Below are 24,222 nucleotides of genomic sequence, written 5' to 3'. Positions count from 1 at the left end.
GGGAAACGAAAACAAAGCCGATTTCTCCTTGGCAACAAGAGATACCCCCTCCTGCCACCCCCCCCCTTCCTTTTTCCTTCTGGTTCTGAACGTGAAACCCTGTTGGAAACAGGTCCCTTGACCCTCGCCCTTGACATTCAAATGGCTGAATGGAGGAGAGATTGCTACTCGCACGTCTTGGGGGCTGCTTTTCTCTCTCTTTTCTTTCAAATGAGTAATCCCTGAAGATCTTAACCCCCCAATTTCATCACCCTCACTCCCCCCCCCCATTTTTCTCGCGCTCCTCTCCGCTCTCCCGCCTGCTTCCCTCCGCCGTGCGCCCCCCTCCTTTTTTTATTTGCATCTCAAGTCCAAAAGGCAGAAAATACACACGCGGCGAAGACACCGGGCAGCCGCGGAGGCTCCGGCCCGTCCTTGGTCGTCAATTACCTCATTGTGGATCTGCCAGGGCCAAGGTGGCCGAAATTGCCCGGGTGCTGGCCGAGAGAGCTTTTTGATCATCTTAAAGCGGGGAGGGGGAAAAAAGACACTGATTTTTTAAAAATCGCTGTCGGGATCGCTCTTCTGCCTTTATTTTATTGTTTTGGACATTTTTGAGTGCCGTGGTTTGGACGGCGCTTTTTGTCTCATTGCTGGGTTTTAAGGTTTTTTTTCCTTCTTCATCCCTCTATGACCACTATGGAATTCTAATTTGAATCATGTTTGGATTGAAGCCGCCTCTGTATTACTTACCAGGTAAGTGAGCTGAGCGCCTCCCCGAGTCCCTCGAGGCGCCGGCAGGTCACATGATTTTTTAAGCCAAGTCATTTAGGAGTTTTGATTCATAAAAGTTTGGCAGGCTGCAATTGGTTGGATTTTCACTTTGTAGTTATTTTTTAAATGAATCCATAGAGATGTAAGGGATGGAAAGATTCATCATTTGAGGAAGGGAGTTGTTTTTCAACAATAATCACATTTATCCAGGGATCATTTCATTGCTTATTCATAGAGGGTTCTATAGGCAGGGTTTGTGTTTTTCTTCCTCATGCTATTCTCCATCACCCTGCTATTCCCACTCTAGCCCTAATATATGACCACGGTTGTTATGAATTAAGCGGCGGGTGTGAAGTTACTTTCCTGCAGGCCGACGCGATCGGGTGGCATGCGCCCTCCCCCGTCCTCAGTCCCGCGGCTTATTTTCCTCTCCTTCCAGCCAGCCCCGCGCGCGGTCTCTGCGCGCCCCCGCCCCCCTTCCTGCCCGGGATTCCCTGGAAGGTTCTGTGCCTGCCGAGGTCGGAGGAGGGGGCCGGGGAAGCTCTGGAGGGTGGTTGGCGTGGCTTCCTGTTTTCCTAACCTTCTTGCGCGCTGACAGAAGCCTGCCCAGTAACTTTCTGTTTCGAGGCAAGTCGAGCTTGCAACCCAAAGGGGAGCAGAGGGGGTGACAGCAGGGGGTTTGGGGGAACCTCTCTTGAATTCACCTTAGTTGAACTTTGAAACCTTAAAAATAATTACATGTAGGCTAAAGGGAAGCAGGCGAGCTAGGGGTTTCTGTCGAGGGAGGTGGGAGCCTCGGGGATACCGGGGTCCCCACCCGCCGCCCTGTTGTCACTCCCCTCCAGACCCTCGGGGTCGGAGTGACTCACCAGGCTTGCCCCCGGCAGGGCCACGTGACCTGCAGGTCAGGAAGGCGGGTCTGTGTGCGACCTTGTTTTAGGAATGAACTGTTTTTATTTTCCCTTCCTTAATTTGCGAGTTTCTTTCATCTTTCCTGGGCGTCGACACAGTTCCTATGGAAGTTAGAGCACCCATGGATCTGGGGGTGAGGAGACCTTAGGGTGCTGTAGGGAGGAGACGGGAAGTTCCTGGGCTCCTCCTGTTAGGGCTTTAAAAATTCTGCAGAAGGGGCCACGGTGGAGGTTTGTGTCTGAACTGTTTTGCTGGGGAAGGTGCACGTGGCCCTGGTGTTGGGTTTTGGTTCTTTCCCTCTGTGTTCAGAAGCCCCTGCGACTTTGGCTGAGGCTCCCACAGGCCCTGGAGTCCCTGGAGCGTGGGGGGAAGGAATGGGCCTGGGCAGGACCCAGCTTTGCTGGATCTGGCCCTGGCTGCCCTGAATTAGGGCAAGCGTTTTCACCAAGTTGAGAGTGCAAGAGGAGGAGAGGGGGGCGGGGGAGTAGGAAGGACTTTTCTCTGTTATGTGTGCAATGTGGACACTTACTCTTTCTGAGTTTCTTTGTGGCCGTTTTAGGTCCCCTGCCCTTTCCAGGAACTGACAGGGTCTGCATTTCATGCGTAGTGTTTACACATCGCTTCTATAGGAAGAATATTTTTCAGGGTCTCCACTTTCTTATTCATCTCTTTTGCCTTCACTGACCGAATGCAAATCCAGCACTTGTCTCCCCTCTCTCCCCCCCCCCACCAAACACACACACACACACACACACACACACACACACACACACACACACACACACACACACACACACACACACACTGCCCTTAGCTGATTTGATCCAAATTAGAACTGGAATCCCCAATTGACAGGAGGGTTGTGTTCTAACCCGGGGCCCAGGCCTTCCCAGCTCAGAGCCTGATCCATGGGAGCTGAGCTGTTGGAAAGCAGGGACAGTTCTTTCCTCTATCTGCAGCACTGCCTCCCTCCAGCCCCCACCCCACACGCTTGCCTTGCCTTGTAGACACTCAGCACAGGTTTGTGGCAAGAATGAATCTTCTTAAGTACAGGGCATCTTAAAAGCACAGGTGCTTGTAATCTACATCCCACTTCACCTGCCGTTGGGTGGCTGCTGGCGCATATTTATTCATCAGGTGACCGACCAATTTTCTATTTACACTGGGAATCTCTATAAGAAAAGGAGGAAGTGTCAGGCTAGGAAATTCAAAGCAATTAAGGGAAATCAGCCCGGGCTGGCGTCCTGGCTGGCACAAACCCTCAGCGCAGGACTGGACCCCAGGGAGGTCAGAAGTCAGGAGTAATCCCTGACTTCTTAGGTCAGGGCCTAAGTCAGTGTCTGCCTGGAGCAGGAGGTGTGTCCCCCGCTAGAGTCTTCTCTTTTTTAATCCTCCTCCTAGGATTTTGTACTTTATAATTTTGATATAATAGTGTACAACAGTGATTTTCAACCTTTTTTATCTCATGGAACACACACACACACACACACTAGTTACTAAAATTCTGCAGCACACCAAAAGATACATCCTTTGCATATCTGACAAAAAAAATAGGTATAATTGTGATTCATTCACATGGATGGCTACTGTTGTGTTGACTTTGTCATTTTTTAATCTAAGGGAAAAGACGTCAATGCCCCTGACTAAATAGTCAGGTATTTGCGTGTTTCAAAAGATCTTGCGCACACCATTGTGCCACAGCACACCGGTTGAAAATCACTGGTGTAGAAGCTTGACTGGGAAGAGCCAGGGTCAAGTACTGTTGCTTCTTGGGCTTCAGTTAATTCATCTCAGAATAGTAGCTGTAATCGTGAAAGGAGTGGCCTGTTTCTCTTGACCACTGTCTGCCCCCCTGGCCAGGGCTTCACAGGAATGTCTCCTGTAAACCCCTCTCTCCCTCCGAGGTAGGTGCTGGTGCCTGTCCATTTCACAGACGGGGAAGTGAGGCTCAGAGGAGCTCAGTGACCTGCCCCGCTTGGAAGTGGCGAGCTAGGACCTGAAGCTGACTGCTGCCCACCGTGCTGGCCAGCCCAGGTGCTGTGGCTCTGTGGCCTCAGGGAGGCAGGGCCTTGCCTGTGGAGGCCTGATGCCCAGGTGCTCTCCAGCCTCTGGGACCTGGTCCTGTCCCCAAGGCCAGCTCCCATCACAGAGTCTGTAACTTCAGGGAGTGAGGGCCCAGAACCTGCCCGTCCAGTCGCTATCCCCATGGCGGTTCCCAGTCAGGCTGGCACCAGGCACTGCTCTTCCTGTTTGACGGGTGACAGGACTAAGGCTGGGTAGTGGAGGTTTGAAGTTCAACTCTGACTCTTCTAAGACATGACATTGGGTGACGTGAGCTACTTGCGCCTTGATTTTCCCATTTGTAAAGTAGGATCCATAATTGTATCGACCTCAATATCAGTGTAAGGCAGGGGTTGGCCATCCGAGGCCTGCTGCCTGTTCTCGTAAATAAAGTTTTATTGGCACACAGCCACGCCCATTCTTTTATGCATTGTGTGTGGTAGCCTTTCTGCTGCAACAGCAAACTTGAGTGGTTGCAACAAGGCCTGCCATGCCTAAAATATTTATTACCTGGCCCTTGACAGGGAAAGTTTGCTGACCTCTGGTTAGGAGATTAAGTGAGTGAATCCTTGCAAGGCACTGAGGATAGTGCGGTGCCTAAGACGAAGTTAATGCTTAGCAAGCGATAACTATAGTAATTATTATCATTAAGGCAGAATTATTTGCAGAGAATTATGGGCTTCTTAGTGGCTGAGCCAGGACTTGAAGTCAGGTCTTTAGACTGGGCTCCTGGGCCTCACAACAGTGTCTAGTCTCTGTGTGTTCATTCACTGGTTGGGGGGGAGGGAATTGTTATCCAGCCAGGAACACTTCCTACGTCAGGAGAAGGAGGCACGGGCTCTTGTGAAGGGAGCTGGGACCAGTGGGTGGGTAGGGTCTCTAATCTTCTCAGACTTTCCTCGGTGCACGCGCCCAGTTACCCATTTTCCTGAACTCCACCAAACTTCAAGCTCCAGGGCAGGCAGGAACTGTGTGTGTGTCCTTCATTCTTGGCTCAGCGCCAGACCAATAATAACAATATTAAAAATAAAAATAATGAGGAGGAAGAATCAGCTACTTCTTATATGGTGCCTGTTCCATACCAGACATGCTGTTAATGTAATCCCACTTGCTAAAGAAACTGAGGCACAGAGGTTGAGGTCATGCAGGCAGTAAACGCCGCAGTCGGGCTCTGACCCCAGGCAGTCTGGCTCCAAGTCCCTGTTTAATAAATATTTGTTGAACGAGTGAGGGAGGGAATTGGCCGTTGGTGTTGGCGGTGGCGCCCTGCCGGTCCCCTTATCTTGTTCCTGGAGTTCATGAGGGAGGACTCCTCAGCTGTCAGCTGACCCCACCCCAGTCCCATGCTGAACTCTGGGTGACCCTGATTTCCCCAAGGGATTGACTGTCCACTACGGGAATCTTCAGTAAGGAAACTGAGGCCCAGAGAGGGCTGGGGCTTGGCCCAAAGCCACACAGCCTGTTGGTGGCTGCTCTTGGAGAAACTGTGTCTCCCCAGAACATTTCCCCTTTTACCCAGCTGCCTCCCAAGGGTCAGCCTGGCCTGAGCCTGTCTCTGCACAGTCTTTGACCTGCTTTCGAGAACATTGGTCCTCCCCTGCCTGGAGCTGAGGTGCCTCTGAGAAGTGAACCTTGGCCCAGACGGCCTGTGGGGAGCTGTCTAGATTTTTTTTTTAACCCCCCAGATTGTTTCCAGAAAGCCCCAGTGTGAGGCTGGGTGTGGGTCCCTGGTCAGGCCCACCTGGGTTAGAGAGGCAGCTGAAGGTGAGGACAGGCCAGAACCCCTAACTCCTGACCTCCAGCTGCTGGCTCTGAAGTCCCCTGGTGTCACTTGGGGAGCTGAAGCTAGGAGGGGTGTCAGCAGTTGCCAGCTGTGACCTAGCTCATGCCCAGCTGGTCCTGGGAAGCTGCTGGGTCCTAAGAAACCCGCAGCCATGGGCGGGCTCCGGAACCACCCAGGCCAGTTCTGGGAGCAGGTTGGGCCTAATGGGATCCGAGTCAGATAAAAGGACAGCATTGCTATTTCAGTTGTGATTGAGAAAGCTGCTTATTTACAGCTCAGAAACTCAGCGGGGACAAGCATTTCAGCGCTCATCTAGCACTTTCCAGCCAGTCACTAATTAATCTTCCGATACCCCTGAGAAACGGGGAGGGGCCGCCACATTTCCATCTGTCAGGCTGGGAAAGCCAGGAGCCCTTTTGTCCCAGCTTCGGCCCAGCCCTTCTCTGAGGGGCCTGGTCTGGTTCCCACCCCCCTGCTCAATTTGGTTCTCATTAAGATTTTTTTCTTGCTTAAATGTGTTGTTCTTACTTCATGGGTGGGAATCTGATATCACCCCATTGGAAACGTTCCTGCTCCTTATCTTCTTGACTCTTGGAGTCAGAAGTTTCTTTTAAGCTCTCGGAGCAAACAGTCATTATGATACCTGGATTCCTGCCCTAGAATGAAGCAAGGATGGTTCTCTTCCTTCTGTGCAGGAGGAAGTAGGGGGGGTCGGAGGGGCAGCTGGCCAGGGCCACCCAGCTCCCAGAGACAGAGCCAGCGGTGGGAGGAAGTGTCTGGACTTGGGCTCCTGTTCCAAGGCCAGTACTCCATGTCACTTGTCCATCATCCCCCAGATGTGGACATGTATGAATGGAGCAGCCCCACTGTGCTTCCTTCTCTCCAATGTCAAGTGCAAATGGGCCCTTTCAGCCATCTAGTCTACCCTGGCATTTTTCACCTAAGAAGACAGAGACCTTGCTGACTTCTAATTCTCTTCCTTAGACTTTGGCAAGATTATGTCGGTAGATGTGGCCTCTTCATCTCCTAGGCCAGTGGTCGGCAAACTGCGGCCCCTTGAGTGTGGCTCTTCCACAAAATACCACGTGCGGGCGCGCACGTACAGTGCGATTGAAACTTCGTGGCCACACTCAAGGGGCCAAAGAGCCGCATGTGGCTCGCGGGCCGCAGTTTGCCAACCACTGTCCTAGGGTATATCCTGTCATACTCTACTTCTCAGGAATAAAAGTCAGGCTTTTATAACTCCTAAAAGTAGTCTTTCCCTAAGGGCAGTGCACTCCCCTCTTAGGGGTCCTCTGCAAAGCAGTTTCTCATCCCTATTTGGAACTGCCTCTTCTTGGTGGTCTAGCTACACAATCAGAAATTTTGAAGGCTTGGGTGGAGGCTGGGGGAGTACGTTAGAAAGGGAAGAGGGAATTTGGGGGTGAGGGAATAAAAATAGATGCAGTGCTTTTTTTTTTTTTAAAGAGCTCCATATAGATTTAAAGTCTTTTTGTTAATTTAGGAACATAAAACCGTGTGATGTATAGCTTGGTTTGCTCGTAAAATTACTAAGTGTGGCATATTTAGAGCTGTGAAAGCTTGGGGTAAAAGGGAAAAAAAATCAGTGAGAATTTTTTTACAAGTCTTTAGGGAGAAATGCATTTTTCTGGCTTTTTCCCACCAATGCCAGGCCCTCCACAGCTCAGGCTGGGGTTGATCGTTGCCCTGAGCCTGCATTATACCTGTGGTGGAAGCTGAGGGCAGTGTTGGGGTGGGGCTGGCCGTTTTGAGTTAAGCCAGGCCCTGCTCTCAGCCCCATAGGCCGAGCCCACCCCCACCGTGTCCTGAGGCCAGGCCGTACCTGAAGCCATGACCTTGAGGGCTCAGTGCTGCCCTGTCTTCCTCCCGCTCCTTCCCGCAGCGAGACAGGAAGCGCCCTCTGACCAGGCCTGGACTGCTGCCCAATGGGCAATTGGCCACTTGCTTAATGGTCTGTGGGGTTGGGAAGTCATGGAACATTGGGCTCAGAAGGGACCTCAGAGGTCAGATGGCCACCCCCCCTTTCCCTTCTCTTGATTTGGTGGTCTCTTAGGCGTCTCCTTCCTGACAGACCTGTTATGTCACCATAGGTTGTCAGAATGTTGCTTTTTACACAGAACACACACATGCATTTGACCTAGTTCTGTGCTCCTGGGACACAGAACAAACACGTCTGTCCCCTCCTAGGTAGCAGCACCTGCCTTCTTCACAGGGTGCCTGGCCCTGTGCTGTGTTGACCAGGCAGGAGCAGGGAAGATCTGTATCTTATCTTCAAGTTGCTTCAGGAGCAAATAGGGCTGGAGATGAGCAAGGACAGATTGCTCTGGGATCTCTCAGGACTACCTTGGTGGAGGAAATCTAGGAAGTCTCCATAGAGGAGGCAGCATTGGTGACGGGCCTTAGAAGTGAGGAGCGCTCTGGGGAAAGGAGGCAATACAGTAAGGAGGGATGAACAAGTATAGTGAAGCCACTCTGAAAATACTCAGCATGTGAAGTTCACATCAGGCATGTGGAGAGCTGGGTGCTGGGCCATCCCTGCCCTGTTGGGGGTGTTGTGGATTGAGTAATCCAGGTGACAAATGCTGGTGCTGAGGGGTCTGTGTAGAATTTTCTGGGAGTGCAGAGGAGGGGCTGATAGGGTTTGAGGTTGTCGTGGAGGTGGTGTCCGAGAGGCCACAGAAAGGAGGTGACATTGGAGCTGGCCTTTCTACTCTGGGGGAAAACCTGAGACCTCCTTTACCCTTGCTATACCTGCACTTGAGAAGCAAAGCCATTGCTTCCACCCTGCTTCTCAGCAGCTCCCTCTAGTGGCAGGGCTCTGAAACCTGTGCATCCTTGAAAGAGTCTGAGCAGGGCCCCTTCTAGGCACTGAGCAGCCAGGACGGCACCTCAAGCAGAAGAAGCGGCATCACTTGCCATCAGCAGCTCTGGGCTCTTGGGTCTTTCTTCCGTTGTGCCTGGCCCTGGAGGCCTGAAAGATGCATCAGGACCTGTCCTTGGCCTCAGAGCGCAGGCAGGGCAGACAGGGCCCAGCTGGTGGGAAACAGAGTTAATCCCCGCAGGGGGCTGGGCCAGAGCCCTGGGAGATGGTGGCCTTCACACTGGGCCTCCCAGGAGAGGCAGGAAGGATAGTTTTAGGGGGAGGGGAGAGCTTGGCCAGAGTAGAAAATGAAGCCCATGGGTGGGTGTGAATCACATTCTGGAGGGTCTTGAATGCCAGAAGGCCAGTGACATGAATTTGATTCTGTTGTAAGCGGGTAGGAATCCAAGGCTTTAAAGCAGCCATCTGATTATTCAACACGTGTTTATGACATGTGGGCACTGGCCCAGGCACACGGAAATGTAGCTGCAAAGCCCCCAAGGGCCGCACTCCTGTGGAGCACCTGTTGCAGCAATAAACACATTGAGCTTTGTCCCACAGTGCAGGCTCTGGAGAAGAGGAGAGGGGGAAGAGCAGGGGTCACTGGAGTGTGGGCAGATGCTGTTTTATCCAGGGTGGCCGGAGACTGGAAGAAAGGGAAGTGTTAGCCCTGACAAGATCTGAGGGAAAGGGCCCGGCAGAGGGTCAAGCATATGCAAAGGCCCTGAGGCCCCGAGGATGTCTGTGTAGCCTTGTGGCCGCAGGGGTATGAGCCATGGGGAGAGGGGTAGGACATAAGGTGGGAAAGCTGGAAGCAGAGGAGGGAGAGATGTGACTTGCACTTCAGTGGGCCCCTTGTCTGGCTGTAGGGCTGAGATAGATTCCAGGTGGTCAGGGGGGCAGCAGGGAGACCAACATGAAGGCTACTGTCATTACCCCGGATGAGATGGGCCACAGGCTGGATCAGGTTGGCAGTGTGGGGAGTGGGTGGGAGCCTGGAGGTAGAGATGGGCTGTCCTATCTGTTTTAGGAAGATGGCTCCAACAGCCTCCCTTGTGGAAGCAGTCAAGGGTCCCCATACAGTAATGGGGTCCTGCAGGAGGAGGGCTAGGGCAGAGGCCTCAGAGAGCGGGGTCTGTGAGGGTGAGCATGAGTGCTTGTCCTGGCTGAGGACCTGGGAAGGTGAGTAGAGATAAGGTAGAGAGAGTGGAGGCTGAATGTGGGCTAACACCTCGGTGGTTCCCAAATTGGGGTTCCCGGGCCAACAGCATCGGTAACAGCTGGAGCTGTTTGAGGTGCAAATTCGCAGGACCCTCTTGAGACTGCCGAGGCAGAAACCCGTGGTGGGGTCCGGCAATCTGTGTGCTCGCAAGCCCTCCAGGGGATTCTCATGCTCCATCAAGTGTGAAAACTGGTCTAACACTTTGGCCTGACTGCAGACACTGAGCTGGGGTGACAGAGCCTCTAAGAAGTTGAGAATGGGGTTGTAATTTTTAGAGGAGTCCTTGGTGAGTGAAAGAGCAGGGATGTGAAAAATAGATGCAGTGCTTGTTCCCAACCTGTGGGTCGCGACCCCTTTGGGGGTCGAATGACCCTTTCACAGGGGTCGCCTAAGACCATCAGAAAACACATAGATAATTACCTATTGTTTTTGTGATTAATCACTATGCTTTAATTATGTTCAATCTGTAACAATGAAAATACATCCTGCATATCAGATATTTACATTATGATTCATAACAGTAGCAAAATTACAGTTATGAAGTAGCAACGAAAATAATTTTATGGTTGGGGGTCACCACAACATGAGGAACTGTGTTAAAGGGTCGCAGCATTAGGAAGGTTGAGACCACTGCTGTAAGGCCTCAGGCCAAGGAGGGAGGGAGAAGAGTCAGGAAAAGTCCCCTAGAAAGGAAGTGGTAGGTGGGGGCTCAAGGCCCGTATTTCAGGAGGAGGTGGGTAATGGGCCAAGGTTCCTGGGGTGCCAGTGCAGGGTCAAGGTCAGCAAACTTCCCCGATGCTGCCGTGCTGGTTAAGAGCAAGGAGGCTAGAATAAGAGCACTGGATTCTATCCTGCCTCTGCTCCTGATTGGCTGTGTGGCTGTAGGCAGGTTACTCACCTTCTCTGGACCTCAGTTTCCTGGTCTGTTCAGTGGAGCCAGTAGTGCCTCCCTCCTGGGATTGTTGTGAGCATTTGATGAGTTAATCTGCGGAAGCCCAGGCCAAGCCCTGTAGACCATTAGCTTGGATTACTGTTTGGATTAATAGTTCCCAGCTGTGGGCTTCATGCTGCCCGTGTCCTGGATTCTGGGCTGGTGTCAGAAGAGGGGGCCCTTCCCGAGGGACCTGGCTGAGTCCTCCCTGACGGGGGTTGGTGGCTGAGGCAAGGCAGACATTGCCCATGAGGCTGGGAGGCCAGTGAGGGTCGATTTGCTCAGACTCCCGAAATGGCTGTCGGCCAGCGGGACTGTGCACAGCACCCTGGTCACAAGATGGCAAGTTCTAAATAAGTAAAGAAGAAATGGAATCGCCTTGATTAGATCATCCTGGCCCCTTTCCCACTGCCCCCCGCGTCATAAAAGCTGAATGGGGTGAACCCCCGCCCCTGAGTCTAAGTGAATGGCGGGTGTCATTGCCCCACCATCTTCAGTGGAGAGTTTCACTTTAATGAATTCCTTCTTCAACCTCCCCACCCCCCCACCCCCCCCAAAGGACTCCAGTGTCACCCTCAAGCAAGTGACAGACCCTGCCGCCAGCTCCCCGAGGCAGACAGCACCTTGTCTCATACACTGGGGCCGGCTTTGAAGCTGCCCGACACTGGTCCCCACCCCCTTGTCACTCTTGTCCTATAATTCATTTAGGATTAGCTTTCAGACCTCCTCGACAGTCCTAACTTCTGTTGTCTTGGTAACTGTGTCAACCGTTTGCTGGTTTCCCGTGATTATCTGACAAGAGAAAGGGGGGCAGGCAGGGAACATAAAGGAAGGGGAGGAGGAGATAATGCCTGGGTCTTAATTGAACTCACTGGAGGGGCCCAGTGGGGCTGCCTGCTGGAGAGCAGTGGAGAAAGGCCTGGGTGAGGTGAGCCGGCCAGCAGCTGTGTGGAGAGGGGGGCAGCTCACACAGGCGTCTCACCGCTGAGGAATGAGTGTCAAAAGTATCATCAGCCTTTATCTTGGATCTTAAGGACCCAGGGACAAAGGTGTCACCCCCCTCCTCTTCATTTCCCTTTAGGGAAGTTTTGCTCACAGGCAAATTTCAACCACTCTTTCCTTCAGCAGTAACTGCCAGCCCATGGGTAGGCGGGCCAGATGAGCAGTTGCAGGCTCACGGGTGGGTCTGCAGGGGGACCAGGACACCCGGGGTGGAGGGAAACAAGCACGCGTGGTTATAAAACAGTGTCATTTGGTAGTGCTCGCAGATGCAGGAATTCAGAAAGGGCTCGGTGGGATCAGCTGGTCTGCGCCGTGATGCCGGGGGCCTCAGCGAAGAAGATTGGAGACGGGAGGTGATGCTGCCTCTTGGCTGCGACCTCAGCTGGGCGCTCAGTCCGAGCACCTCCATGTGGCTGGGCTTCTTCGCAACATGGTGGCCTCAGGGAAGCGTGTACTTCTGACGTGGCAGCTCAGGGCTCCAAAGAGGAGGAAGCTACAGGACCTGGTAGGACCTACCTCACAAGTCCCCTGGTGTCACTATGCCACGATCTGTCCATTACAAGCGCGGGCCAGCCCTCCCAGGTCCACTTGGAGAGGAGCGAGGCTCTGCCTTTTGATGGGGCATAGCAAGGGGTTAGGAGAGCATGTGGGATGGAGACGGCGTTGATGTTGCCTCTTTGGAAAATGGTCTGTGACACCCCCCCCCACACCCACCTGCCCTCTCCATTTCCAGGTAGAAAACGGCCTTGCCTTTACCAGAGAAGATTCTGTTCTTTTCCAGGCACAGCTTCTGAAGGGTCCCGAGGACGTATGTGGCGGGGCAGCAGGCACAGGCCTTGGTGCTCTGGTGGGGCAGCTGGGAGGCTCCCACCAGGTGGTCTCCCATGGCAGTGAGATCCCCGATTTCAGGTTCACCGGCCAGTGCTGTATGGACAGGGGTTCTCTCTCAAACTGAGGGCATTGTTTCTTGTCGATGAAGAAAGTCCAACCCCTCACCAGAATCAGTGGGAAGACCAGAGTGCCTTTTGGGGTGCTGCTAATGAGCTATGTCTGATTTTTATGAAACTCCGTGGTAAATTATTAATTTGTGCCAGAAATGAAAGTGTGGAACTGGATAGGCTCATGAATATTCATCTGGACTTCAGCACGGGGTGGGGGGGGGGGCGTTGATCAGTGGCTAGAGCAGCCAACTAGACTCATGACCCAGATACGGGCGAGTTACCCAGGAGGAGGAACCCGTCACTCTTCTCCCTTGGTTTCTTGGTCCAGAGATGGGGCTGATAACTCACAAATCACTAGCACAGTTGCATCGAGACCATACTGGGACCTGCTTGAGAGAGGGGAGCATTAGCCAGATGCTTCCTGGCCCCCAAGTTTCACAGCAGACTGTTGGCATTGTGGAGTTACTGGTGATGGTGATGGTGATGCCTGCATGGAAAGACTGGAAGCCCCCATCCCCCTGCCTCGGTTCCTCTCTAAGGCCTCCTGAGGCTCAGTACCGGGGACCCCATAGAGAGGAGGGTCCCCTTTGATGAACCTACTCTACATAGCAAGCTAGCATCTCCAGCGTGGTTCTGCTGGGGTCCGCTCCTCCTTGACGGAACCAACTTCCTTGGGAGTCAGCGCCCTGCCCATCTGTCTGCCTGACCTCTGCCTCTCCTCCACAGGCTGTTTCCCCTGCCTAGAATGCCAGCTCGAAAGTCTGGAAGCCTTTGTGGGCTAACCCCCTTTTGACTAGCTTTTCCTTCCTCTGTGATTTTAGGTTATGATAATCAGGAGCGACTTTCCAACCTAACTCTTGGTTTATAAGGCAGCATAGCGTGGTCGTTGAGTTCATGAACTCAGAAGCCATTTACTTCTTGTGAGATCTCAGACAGGTCACTTAGACGCACTGTGCCTCCGTTTACTCATGGCTCAAGTGTAGAGGGTTACGTTTCCTGACTGTGAAAGTTGAAAGGGTTTGTACACTTAAAGTGCTTAGCATGGCGTGTAGCTCATAGTAGGTTCTCCGCGTTCACCTGCTAGGGATAGTGTTGTTAGTGTGGTTGTGGTTGTCATCGAGGGTTTGTACACTTAAAGTGCTTAGCATGGCGTGTAGTAGGTTCTCCGTGTTCACCTGCTAGGGATATTGTTGTTAGTGTGGTTGTGGTTGTCATCGTCATCTCATTTCCTTCGGGGATCAGAGCTCTGGGGCAGGCCTCCCAGGCACAGGGGCCTTTGCTGGCAATGGCCGTCTTGTGTTAATGTGCGTTTTCCCTGCTTCTTGGGAACTGATGACTTCCGTTCCTGCTGCCATCGTGACCTGCCGTTGGGGAAGGCCTCCGAGCTGCGCCGGGCTCCTGTGGGTTTTGACGGGGCTGTCACCTGCTCTCGTTTGTGTCACAGCCCCTGGAGACAGCCTCGGTGAGGAGCTGAGGCCACTTCCTGCCTGAGCGCTGGGGGTGGAGGCAGAGGTTTCGATCCCCCGCCTAGCAGAGGAGGACACAGAACATCGAGGTTTCTGGCAGCTTCCGGGGTTACAGCCAAGAGAGAACTGTGGCCCTGGGCTCCCAGACTGAACTGACTGTTCCTTGCAGTGAGCTTTACAGAGAAACGGATCTTGGGCAGGCTGGGTGTCCAGATGGGATTCAGTGTCGCCTGTGTGAGTCCCAGACACACAGGCTGGTTCTGGGGGCCGCCTCCAGGGTGGAGCTGTTCTGGATGGCCTTGGCACGCGGTCAGTGTCTGCCTTTGAGGCCTTGGCGTCAAGAGAGATCCTCAGAGCCCAGAGTCGTGGGAGGCTGCCAAGTGTGTGGTTGTGAGAGGGACCACCACGCTGGGGGAAGAGAGGCCTCCCACTTGGCCCAACTGTACCAGTGATTCGGGGGGGTCTTTGGGGTCCTGCAGGTGGGCTGTTAGCAGGCTCTTGGAGAACTGACACCTGCTGTGTGGAAAGCGGTGGCACTTAATCCCTGCCTGCAGAGAGGTTTGTGAAAAGCTTGTGAGGTTTTACGTGGCTTATTGAAACCAATAACTCCACCTGCCTGCTTTTCATCCTGGTGTTTCATGCCTTTGACTCGGGGCTCTGTCACCTCCCAGGTGCTCGGGCTAGGAGAGAGGCAGGCAGCATGTCAGACCGGTGGGGCAAGCCGAGTGGAAGGAATAATAAAGCAAATAGCCCGCAACCAATTTTGTTCTCCTTGCCCTGGTTTGGAAAGAGACGTTGGCTTCTTGCAACTGCAACTGCCAGGGCATTCCCGTGCACCTGCTCAGGGTGCCAGGCTTGGGTGGGGCTGAGAGGAGGATCGAAAGTAAGTCACAGGTTATGCCTTCCAGGCAACTCCTGGCCACCTGGGGAGGGGCAGGGCTCAGCCATGAGTGGGCTACACGCTTCTGAGCGTTGGAAGGATGCAGATGGCTCTAGGGGCTTAGAGGATGGGAAGTTCCCATTTGGCTGGAACAATCAGAGAGGGCTTCCTGCAGGAGGTGGTATGAGAAGCAGGTTCTAAAGAGTTGGTGGGTTTGAAAGGGGAAAATAGGGGAAGTGTGAAGGGAGGAGACACAAACTGTACTGTGCCCTCAAATGACCTGGGACCGTAAGGGGCAGGTTTTGATTCAAGTGGGTCTAGGTGGGGCCTGACAAGCCACACGGGGACTTTCCCTCCCTTAAGCTGCTGAGGTCATCTGCACCTTCCCCAGGTCCAGGAGGCACTGCTGTGGCTGGTCTGTAGACTGCACTTTGAGTAGTGAGGGTCTAGACAAGGAGTGGGGACACTTTTTTCTGTCAAGGGCCATTTGGATATTTATAACATCGCTCGAAAGCCATACAAAATTATCAACTTAAAAACTAGCCTGCTACATTTGGTCAAACATTTAATTAACTTACCCTAGTGCTACATTTGGTCAAACATTTAATTAACTCACCCTAGTACCTTGGCAGGGCCCGACCAAATGATTTCTCGGGCCTTGTACGGCCCTCGGGGTGCACATTCCCCACCCCTGGTCTAGACCTAGCCACATGTGACCATTGAAACGTAAAATTAAATAAATTAAAATGAAACAAAATTAGAACTTCCGTTCCTCAGTCACACAAGCGCCCCATTTCCAGTGCTCGGTTGCTGTGTGGGGCTGGTGGCCACCATACTGAGTTTGAGGCCATAGGGAACCCCTGGAGCGAGGACTTGTCCCACCCATAACACTAAATGCAGGAAGAACTGAAGCAGAGGGCCAGTTCGCAGGTGACAAGAGCCCAAACAAGCGAGGTAGGGCCGGAGCCATTATGGAGGTCTGGCTGGCCGTGTGGAGCCAGGGAGGAGGTGGAAGTGAGCGGCACGTGTGGAGGCTGGAGAGCCGGTGTCAGTGCCCATCAATGAAATGGGGAAGTGACTTGGGATGGGGGTGGGGCCAGAAACCACCAAGTGACAGTTTGATGAAGGAAAGAGTGGTTTCTGTCGTAAAATGGCATGGGATTTGGGGGCCTGGTGGTCGCTGGAGAACAATCCTACTGATCTCTGCGTGTATGTGTGCACACACATAATCTCCCGAAGCGGGGTGCCTCCAAACCGCTTCTCTCTCACACACATGCACATGCACATGCACACCCCTGGGAGGCCCAGGAGGACAGGGCACCCTTTACTGTCCAGAGCAGAAGACGTGATTTGTCAGGAGCACAACCCTGATAGAAGCTGTTCTGGAACCCTGCTCGTCTCCCTTAGTTTCCAGGGGCTTCCCCAACCCCAGGGGTCCCCACAATCTCAAGATCTCAGTGACATCTTCCAAGTGCGAGAGAAGATCCAGGATAAGCTACCTGTGAATCATCTGGGGGGCTTCCTGGAAGGGGCGTGGGGCCTGTCTTGTCAGAGCATTCCACACAAGCAAAGGCCTGGATGCCAGGGGAACTTGGACTGAAGAGGAGGTTTAAAATATATATATATATGTATATTGATTTCAGAGAGATGAAGGGAGAAGGAGAGAGAAACGTCAATGATGAGAGAGAATCATTGATTGGCTGCCTCCTGCACATCCCCCACTGGGGATCGAGTCTGCAACTCTGGCAGGTGTCCCGACTGGGAATTGAACCCTGACTTCCTGGTTCATTGGTCAACACTCAACCACTAAGCCAGGCCAGTCAGGCAAGCGGAGGTGTTTTTGTTTGTTTGCTTGCTAATCCTCACCCGAGGATATATTTCCATTGAGTTTTAGAGAAATTGGAAGGGAGGGAGAAGACAGAAATATCGATGTGAGAGGGACACATTGATGGGTTACCTCCTGCATGCGCCCCAACTGGAGGTGGGGATCGAGCCTGAAACCAGAATCGTGCCCTTGATCAGAATCGAACCTGGGACACTTCAGCCTGCAGGCCAATACTCTATCCACTGAGCCAAACGGGCTAGGGCAAAAGGAGGTTTTGACTGTGTTAGAGACTGTCAGGGTTCTGGGCATGGCAGGTCTGCTCATGGGGTTGCCTGAAATCACAGGCAAGGAGCTTAAGTGGCTCCATATGAATTGATTCATCCAACCTTAACAATCCCTGTCAAACAAGTACTGTTATCACCAGCCCCATTTGCAGAAGAGGAAACTGGGCCCAGAGAAGTTAAGTGACTTGCCAAGGACACACAGCTAGTTAGTGGTAGAGCCAGGATTTGAATGTTGACGTCCTGATTTCAAAGGCAATAACGACTTCCCTGTGTTCCAGCCTCTCCATTACATGCCCCTCTACCCCAATATCATGGCACAAAACACACAGACTGTAGAGGCAAACATACCTGCTCGAGTATGGAGGCTCCCGGCGTTTGACCTCACACAGGTCCTTTCATTTCTCTGAGTCCCTCTTGGGTTTTTTAAATTATTGAGATAAAATTCGTGCACAATAAAAGTCACACTTTAAAGTGAAATTCAGTGGTTTTAATTCAGTCGCAAAGTTGTGCAACCATCACCTGTCTAGCTACAGGACAGTTTTTCACCCCAGAAGCAACACTGTACCCATTAGTAATCCCTCACCATTTCACTCCATTATCCAATCCCTGGACAACCACTAATGTACTTTTCATCTCCACGGATTTACTTGTTCTGGGTAGTTCATATGAGTATGCACCACATACTGTTTGTGGTCGTCTGTTTCTGGCTTCTATCACTTTGTATAATGTTGTCAAGGTTCATCCCATGTTGTAGGTGAATCAGGACTTCATTCGTTTCTACGGCTGAATAATATTTCATTGTATGGGTGGACCACATTTCGTTGATCCATTCTTCATTGATGGACATTTGGGCTGTTTCCACTTTTTGCCTATCTATACTAATAAAAGAGTAATATGCTAATTAGACCAGAAGACCTTCCGGAGACCTTCTGGACGTCCTTTCAGACAAAGCCATGGTGGCTGGGCTGAGGCAGAGGCGGTTTGGGGGGATCAGGCTGGCAGGGGAGAGCAGTTGGAGGCGATCAGGCCATCAGGGGAGAGCAGTTAGGGCAGCGGTTCTCAACCTGTGGGTCGCGACCCCTTTGGCGGTGGAACGACCCTTTCACAGGGGTCGCCTAAGACCATCCTGCATATCAGATATTTACATTACGATTCATAACAGTAGGAACATTACAGTTATAAAGTAGCAACGAAAATAATTTTATGGTTGGGTCACAACATGAGGAACTGTATTTAAAGGGCCAGAAGGTTGAGAACCACTGAGTTAGGGCGATCAGGCTGGCAGGTGGAGGCGGTTAGGGGTGATCCAGCAGGCAGAGTGGTTAGGGGTGATTAGGCAGGCGAGCAGTTAGGAGCCAGTGGTCCTGGATTGCGAGAGGGATGTCCGACTGCGGGGTCGGGCCTAAACCAGCAGTCAGACATCCCCCAAGGGGTCCTGAATTGGAGAGAGTGCAGGCCCGGCTGAGGGACGCCCCCACCACCACCGTGCATGAATTTTGTGCACCGAGCTTCTAGTCCTATATAATAAAAGCATAGTATGCAAATTGTCCCTTCCACCTGGACTTCGTCCAGGAGTTCCACCAGGGGGTGGGGCCGGCTAGGGGAAGGGAGGAAGTACCTGGCCAGCAGCCGGCAGCTGCTAGGGACCCTATCAGTGCACAAATTTCATGCACTGGGCCTCTAGTTATGAATAATGCTGCTGTAAACACTCATGTACAAGTGTTTCTGTGGATGTATGTTTGTATTTATCTAGAGTGTATACCTCAGAGTAAAATTTCTGGATTAGATGATAACTCTACATTTAAACTTTTGGGTAGCTGCCAGACTGTTTTCCTGAGCCTCAGTTTTCACAGCTGTACAATGGAGCCACGTCCCTCAGATCTACTGTTTTTCTGTATCAGGTGACACGTGTTAATTGGAAACACTAAGGAGCTAAGTGAAGACTTTTCATTGCTGATATTAATAGCAACACCAGGGCCATCTCAGCAGGGGAGGCCAGAGCAGCGGCACTTGCTTTGCCCATCTCTGCCCGGGAAGCATTTTCTCTCCTTTGGCTCAGAATGGACTCATTGTAAATGTCATCCTTCATGTGATTCTGGGGAACTTCCTGGGAATTCAAGGGAAATTTCTCCAGAGCGGAGTCCCATAGAAAAAGGAGTGAAGGCTGGGACACAAAGGTGACCTCTGCCACCCTCCTATGGGTGGGATTTTCTGGACAACTTGGGCAGACGCAGCATTGTCTCCTTGTCCAGGGCCAAATCGGTTCGCCCCAGGAGCTCAGGTCCCGGAGGGCTGGTTTCTGAGAGGCCTGGTCTACATGGGGGGAGAAGGCACCCAGGCCTCCTCTCTGGTTCTGACAGGCAGCCCTGGAGCCTGAGTTTTTCTTGGAGGGTGTCCAGCTAGTGCAGAGCTGGCCTGGCCCCTGCGCTCTTGTGGGACAGAAAGGAAGCTATTGAGGGCCGGCCATGGAAGTTGTAAACGGGACAAATGGCCCTCCAGAATGCTTTCCCTCAGCTCTACTATGAGCATCCAGCCTGGGAAAATCCAGTATCTGTTACTTAGCTGTAGCCCAGAGAGGGCAAGTGACTTATGCAGGGTCACACAGCAAGTTTGAGCACAGTGAGGAAAGCTCCTCCTGATACCAGTCTGTGCCTTTTAGCAGCTGCAAAATCCTCTCCTGCCCTCTGAGATAGCCTCTTCTATCCCATTAAAACCCCAGGCGTAATCCCCATAGGTCGGCAGTGGCCAAAGTCCACAAAGCTGCCCCTTGCTCATCCTGACACGGCCTCAGGGTCAGGGGGCCACCGAGTGGCCTTACAGAAGAGATCCTGAAACTACATAGTTCCTTTCTGGGCATCTCTGCCCCACCTCGGAAGGCTCCTCAGCCATGATACCAAGAGCCCGCTGGCGAGCAGGTTTGGGAACATGGCAGATGTTCTTTTAGAAAGCACTTTCCACAAGGTTTCTGGGCCATTAAATAAAATGGAGATTGGAAAAAAAAAAAGAATGAAAGCACTTTCCAGCTCTGCTGAGGTTTGGGTGGGTTTCTCTTGTGCTTCCTAGAAGGTGGGCCCCTAGGGTTCTCCTCCTCACCCATCTGCAGCTTGAGTGGGAGGCAGCCTGGCATTTGTCCTTGCCACCTTGGAGACCTGCCATTGCCCCCCCCCCTTAGCCTGACAAGGTTATCAGGATCTGCTGGGGGGAGGATGTAACCCCAGGTCCCCCCTTTAGATTTATCAAAGTGCTCCCTCCTGACAAGGCCTGCAGCAGCCCCCTTGCCCCGGCAGCCTGCAGCTTGCTTAAAAGGTTAATCCCCTCCCTCTGTGGCTGCTCCCTGCGTCCCCTCTCCCCCTCCCCAGCTTTTTACGCTCCAGTTAATTAAATGTGGCTGACTATTGTCAGAAGACAAAGTTGGATATTTATTACACCTTGGCGCTCCCGAATGTCAAAGGCGCACACAGTTGGAAGAAATACTGGCAGGAATAAGCCAAGCATATGTCTGCAGGGTCCAGGGCGGGCGGGCTGCTGCCACCGCGGGTGACCTGCAGTTCTTCCAGACCTGGCTGCGGCTAACCGCTCTCCAACACCGGGAACCCCGCGGCGTGGGCTTTCCTGGGGGCTCTGGCCGAGCCGCAGGGAGCTCCGTTATCCGCATAAACATCCTGGCTCCGGAGATTATTTCCCTGGAAGGAATTAAAGGTGCTGTCACAATATATACCGACCCTCTTTTCGGTCATCTGGTGGCACCAGTGCGTGTGGTGTGGGCGAGGGAGTCGTGCCCTCTTGCTGTCCCCTGCTTGGGCCTTGGCACTGCAAGGCAACACGGCTGCTACTAGGGTTTTTTAATCATGGAGGGGGGATATGAACTTGTTCCTTGTGTAGGTCCCCCCCCTTAATAATAATACTTTAAAGATGTTTGACATCTGTAACTAACAGCTGGCATCCTGTTATGGAAGAATGTCCTTTTATTTCAAAGCAGGTTGAACTGTCATTAATAGTATAATTAGGTGATTATCACTATATAGCAGAAAACTGCTTAATTGCAGAGATCGCTTTTCTAGGATTCCGGTCTTTTTTATGGTTATATTTGTTTTAGCTGTTTGAATTTTCATGATATTTTAGCATTTGGTACGTTGCCTCGTGTGTGTGTGTGTGTGTGTGTGTGTGTGTGTGTGTTTTCTTCCTATTTTTTAATGTGTCTGACAGCTGTCTTGGGAGCATTTGGTCCCGAGGAATCTCCTAGTATTAAAGCAGCGATGTGGGGGGGAGAGGGGGGCGGGACGCTACCTGGAAGAGGTTTCTTACCCCAGGCCCTGTTTAACCTGCTCTGTGCCAGACTGCAGTCCTGCGGGAGCAGGTCCGGGTCCCAGGTGTCCTTTGATTTATCTGCTCTCGCCGAGGATCACAGTATGAAATTAGACATTTAACCCCAGAGCCAAGGTTGTCTGTTAAGGGGCCCCTTTTACAATGCAATTTATTTTTATGGCATGTCCTTAATACACAACGTTACCGAATGTGTCTGAGTCGCATGGATTCCAGAATGAAAGGCACGTCTGAAGGGAGGTGGTCTCAGATGTAGCTGGAATTTGCAAACAAATGAATGGGTTTTATGAATCCAAGAAGAAAGAGTTCGCCTTTCTGAAAAGGACTTTGAATGAAAAAGAGGTTGCCTTTTAAAGCAAGCAGAAGCCGGGCCCTGGCCCTCTCTCTGTGGACACCCTTAGTCTTGGGCTGTATATGCACAGTGCTGGGGGCTGGATGCAGAGTCCTGAGCTGACCTGAATGTCTTCAGCCCCAGTAGACTCTTCTGCCCCTGTTCCAAGACCAGGGGTGTGTGACGGGTATGAAGGCAGTTTTAATGCCTGCTATAGAGTTTGTGTGTGTGTTTTTTAATTCTTTTTTTATTGATTTGAGAGAGAGAGACATCCATGTGAGAAACATCCACCAGCTGCCTCTTGCACGCCCCCTACTGGGGATCGAGCCTGCAACCCAGGCATGTGCCCTGACCAGGAATCCAGCAGGTGACCTTTTGGTGCACTGGACGATGTTCAACCAACTGAGCCATACCAGCAAGGGCTGATACAGAGTTTTAAAGCCTCTCTCCTTCCTAAGGTAGGAAGAGAGCTGATGGCAGCTGTGTCCTGGGGTTGCAACTTGGGTTCCCGGCTTGCCTTGGCCACACCCCGTGTGACCTTGGGAACCCATGCTTCTGCCCTGCTTGGCCACTTCGTGCCCCAGGGGACATGCAGCAGGGCCCCTGGTTTGTCACTGGACTTCCACTGCACCCCCAACCCCTTTTGTGCAAAGCTGCCTGGTTCATACAAACGAGCAGGCCCGTCCCTGACGTCAGGTCCTGTGTGGACACGGCTTTGTCACTCCAGCCGCGTGTCCTGGAAAAAAATCATAGGTTCTGGAGGTGGGATGACCTGCTCCACCGCCAGCCAGGAGCCCAGCTAGTCGCAGACACAAGTCCCCCCTCTGAGGTTCTTTCCATCGCACGTGGTGGAAGCAGAGATGCCAGCCTGCCCAGCGATGAGGGCCTCAGGGCAGGGACGGCAGGACCATGGCGAAGAGCCTCGAGAGAAGTGGGCTGTGCATTCAAGGCACTTCCGTTTCTACCTGCCGTCACCGGCATAAGGCCCTCTGAGGGCCAGTGAGAGGGAGCAGAGCAGGCGAGAGGGGTGGCTGTAGGGAGGACCCCGTCCTCCTGCCCCCAGCCCTGCCTTGGCAGCTGGGGACCTCTGAGCACCTACTGTATGTCCCCTGCTGAGTTGTTAGCCCAGTGTGTCCTCTCACCACCCCAGCATTATCTCACTATTATCTCATTTCACAAAGGAAGGAGTTGAGATCGGAGAGGCAAAGTCACCCGTCCGGGCTATGACAGTGGCACAAAGGTCTAGGGTCACTTGGCAGGTCCACATCACCCAGCTCAGAGAGCGGTACCCTTCAACAGGCAAGTCGAGTTGCGGGCACTACCTTTGAGTCGGAACTGATCTTTCTTTTACCTTTGCTCAAGATTTTGGGGGAGAAGTCAGAGTCCCCCCAGCAGATTGGATAAAGGCGGGGATTCAAGGTTGTTCCTGGCCTATCACACAGCCCCTGGGGTCTCCAGCACTTTGTAATTCTCAGCTGAGCCTTGCAAGCTGATCAGAAGCCCAATGGCAGGAGGGCCGTTTGCGCTTTGCTTTGTTGCCTGGGGTCCTCCAGCACTTTGTAATTCTCAGCTGAGCCTTGCAAGCTGATCAGAAGCCCAGTGGGCCGACTGCTAATGGCAGGAGGGCCGTTTGCGCTTCGCTTTGTTCCCTGGGGTCAGCTCAGGACTCTGCACGTCCAGCCCCCAGCAATGGCAAATGCAGCCCAAGACTAAGGGGAGCCTGGGGTTTGCACCAACCACGGATGTCAGATTGCTGGTGCTGTGCTGTGTGACTCTAGGCGAGTCCCTTCCCCTCTCTGAGCCTCTCTTTCTTAGCTGTCAGCCACCTGGTGTTGGGAGGCTGCCGGCCTTTGTTCTCCTGGGGCCCAAGAGGCTGGTGAAAGGCCCTGTGATTCCTCAGATAGGTGCCGACTCCTCCCAGTCCCCCTCCTGTTGGCACCCAGTGGGCTGTGATGATTGGCAGGAGCCTCTCCCAGGACTGTTGACACCTGGGAGGGTAGCTGGGACAGCTGCTCCTGCACAGCTGCCCCTGGGTTTTATGGCCAGAGGATAAATAACCCTAATCAGTTTTTTTCACCTTAATGCCCGTTGATAAGATCTATAGTATGCCTGCGGGTGGCCCCAGGGTAGGGCAGCTGTAAAGTCACTTGAGGCCACAGCCAAGCACCTCAGCTCCCAGATGACAGACAAAGGCACAGGTTACCTGGCCTGTGGTCCCTCTGTGCCAGGACTGGTGCCCATTTTAAAGCCAGGCCAACGGAGGCTCAGAGAGCTTTCCCCACCGCCTCCCTTGCGTGCTCACCCTGTTGCTGACATTCTCTCCTTTGTTCTTCACAGCAAGTTACGTGGTCACTGGTACTGTTTTATGTTGCAGAGAGGAACAGAGGCTTAGAAGGACTCAGAGGGCTGACTGCCTGCAAGGGAGAGGAGCAGGACATCAACCCAGGCCCGCCATTCCCTGAACTGCAGGCTGAGCCGACCCTTTAGTCCGATCAGGTGGCTCCCCTGTCCCAAACTCTCTAGAATAAAAGCAGTCTTCATGGCACTGCTGTGCTCCAGCCACACCCTCACCACAGGTGGGCCCACTCAGGACCTTCACACACACTGCTCCTGCCCCCCCCCGGCCG

The 24,222-nt window shown here is 52.7% G+C and overlaps 1 protein-coding gene across 3 annotated transcripts in view; it reads left to right on the top strand.

Annotated features, from left to right (window-relative positions):
- Window positions 1–24,222, top strand: part of GSE1 (Gse1 coiled-coil protein) — a 427,477-nt gene that overhangs the window by 316,456 nt on the left and 86,799 nt on the right. Inside the window, exon 1 of one of the 3 annotated variants that reach the window (XM_005862542.2) lies at window positions 494–735. The exons of the other annotated variants lie outside the window; for them this stretch is intronic. Coding sequence (XP_005862604.1) covers window positions 699–735 — 37 coding nt within the window. The 5' untranslated portion in view covers window positions 494–698. Of the gene's footprint in view, window positions 1–493; window positions 736–24,222 lie in introns of those variants that run through there. 3 annotated transcript variants of the gene reach the window in all.

This window comes from Myotis brandtii, unplaced genomic scaffold, assembly GCF_000412655.1.
Source record: "Myotis brandtii unplaced genomic scaffold, ASM41265v1 scaffold165, whole genome shotgun sequence".
Classification (NCBI taxonomy): domain Eukaryota; kingdom Metazoa; phylum Chordata; class Mammalia; order Chiroptera; family Vespertilionidae; genus Myotis; species Myotis brandtii.
The sequence above is the reverse complement of the archived record's forward strand: the minus strand, read 5'-3'. Positions and strand labels throughout refer to the sequence as shown.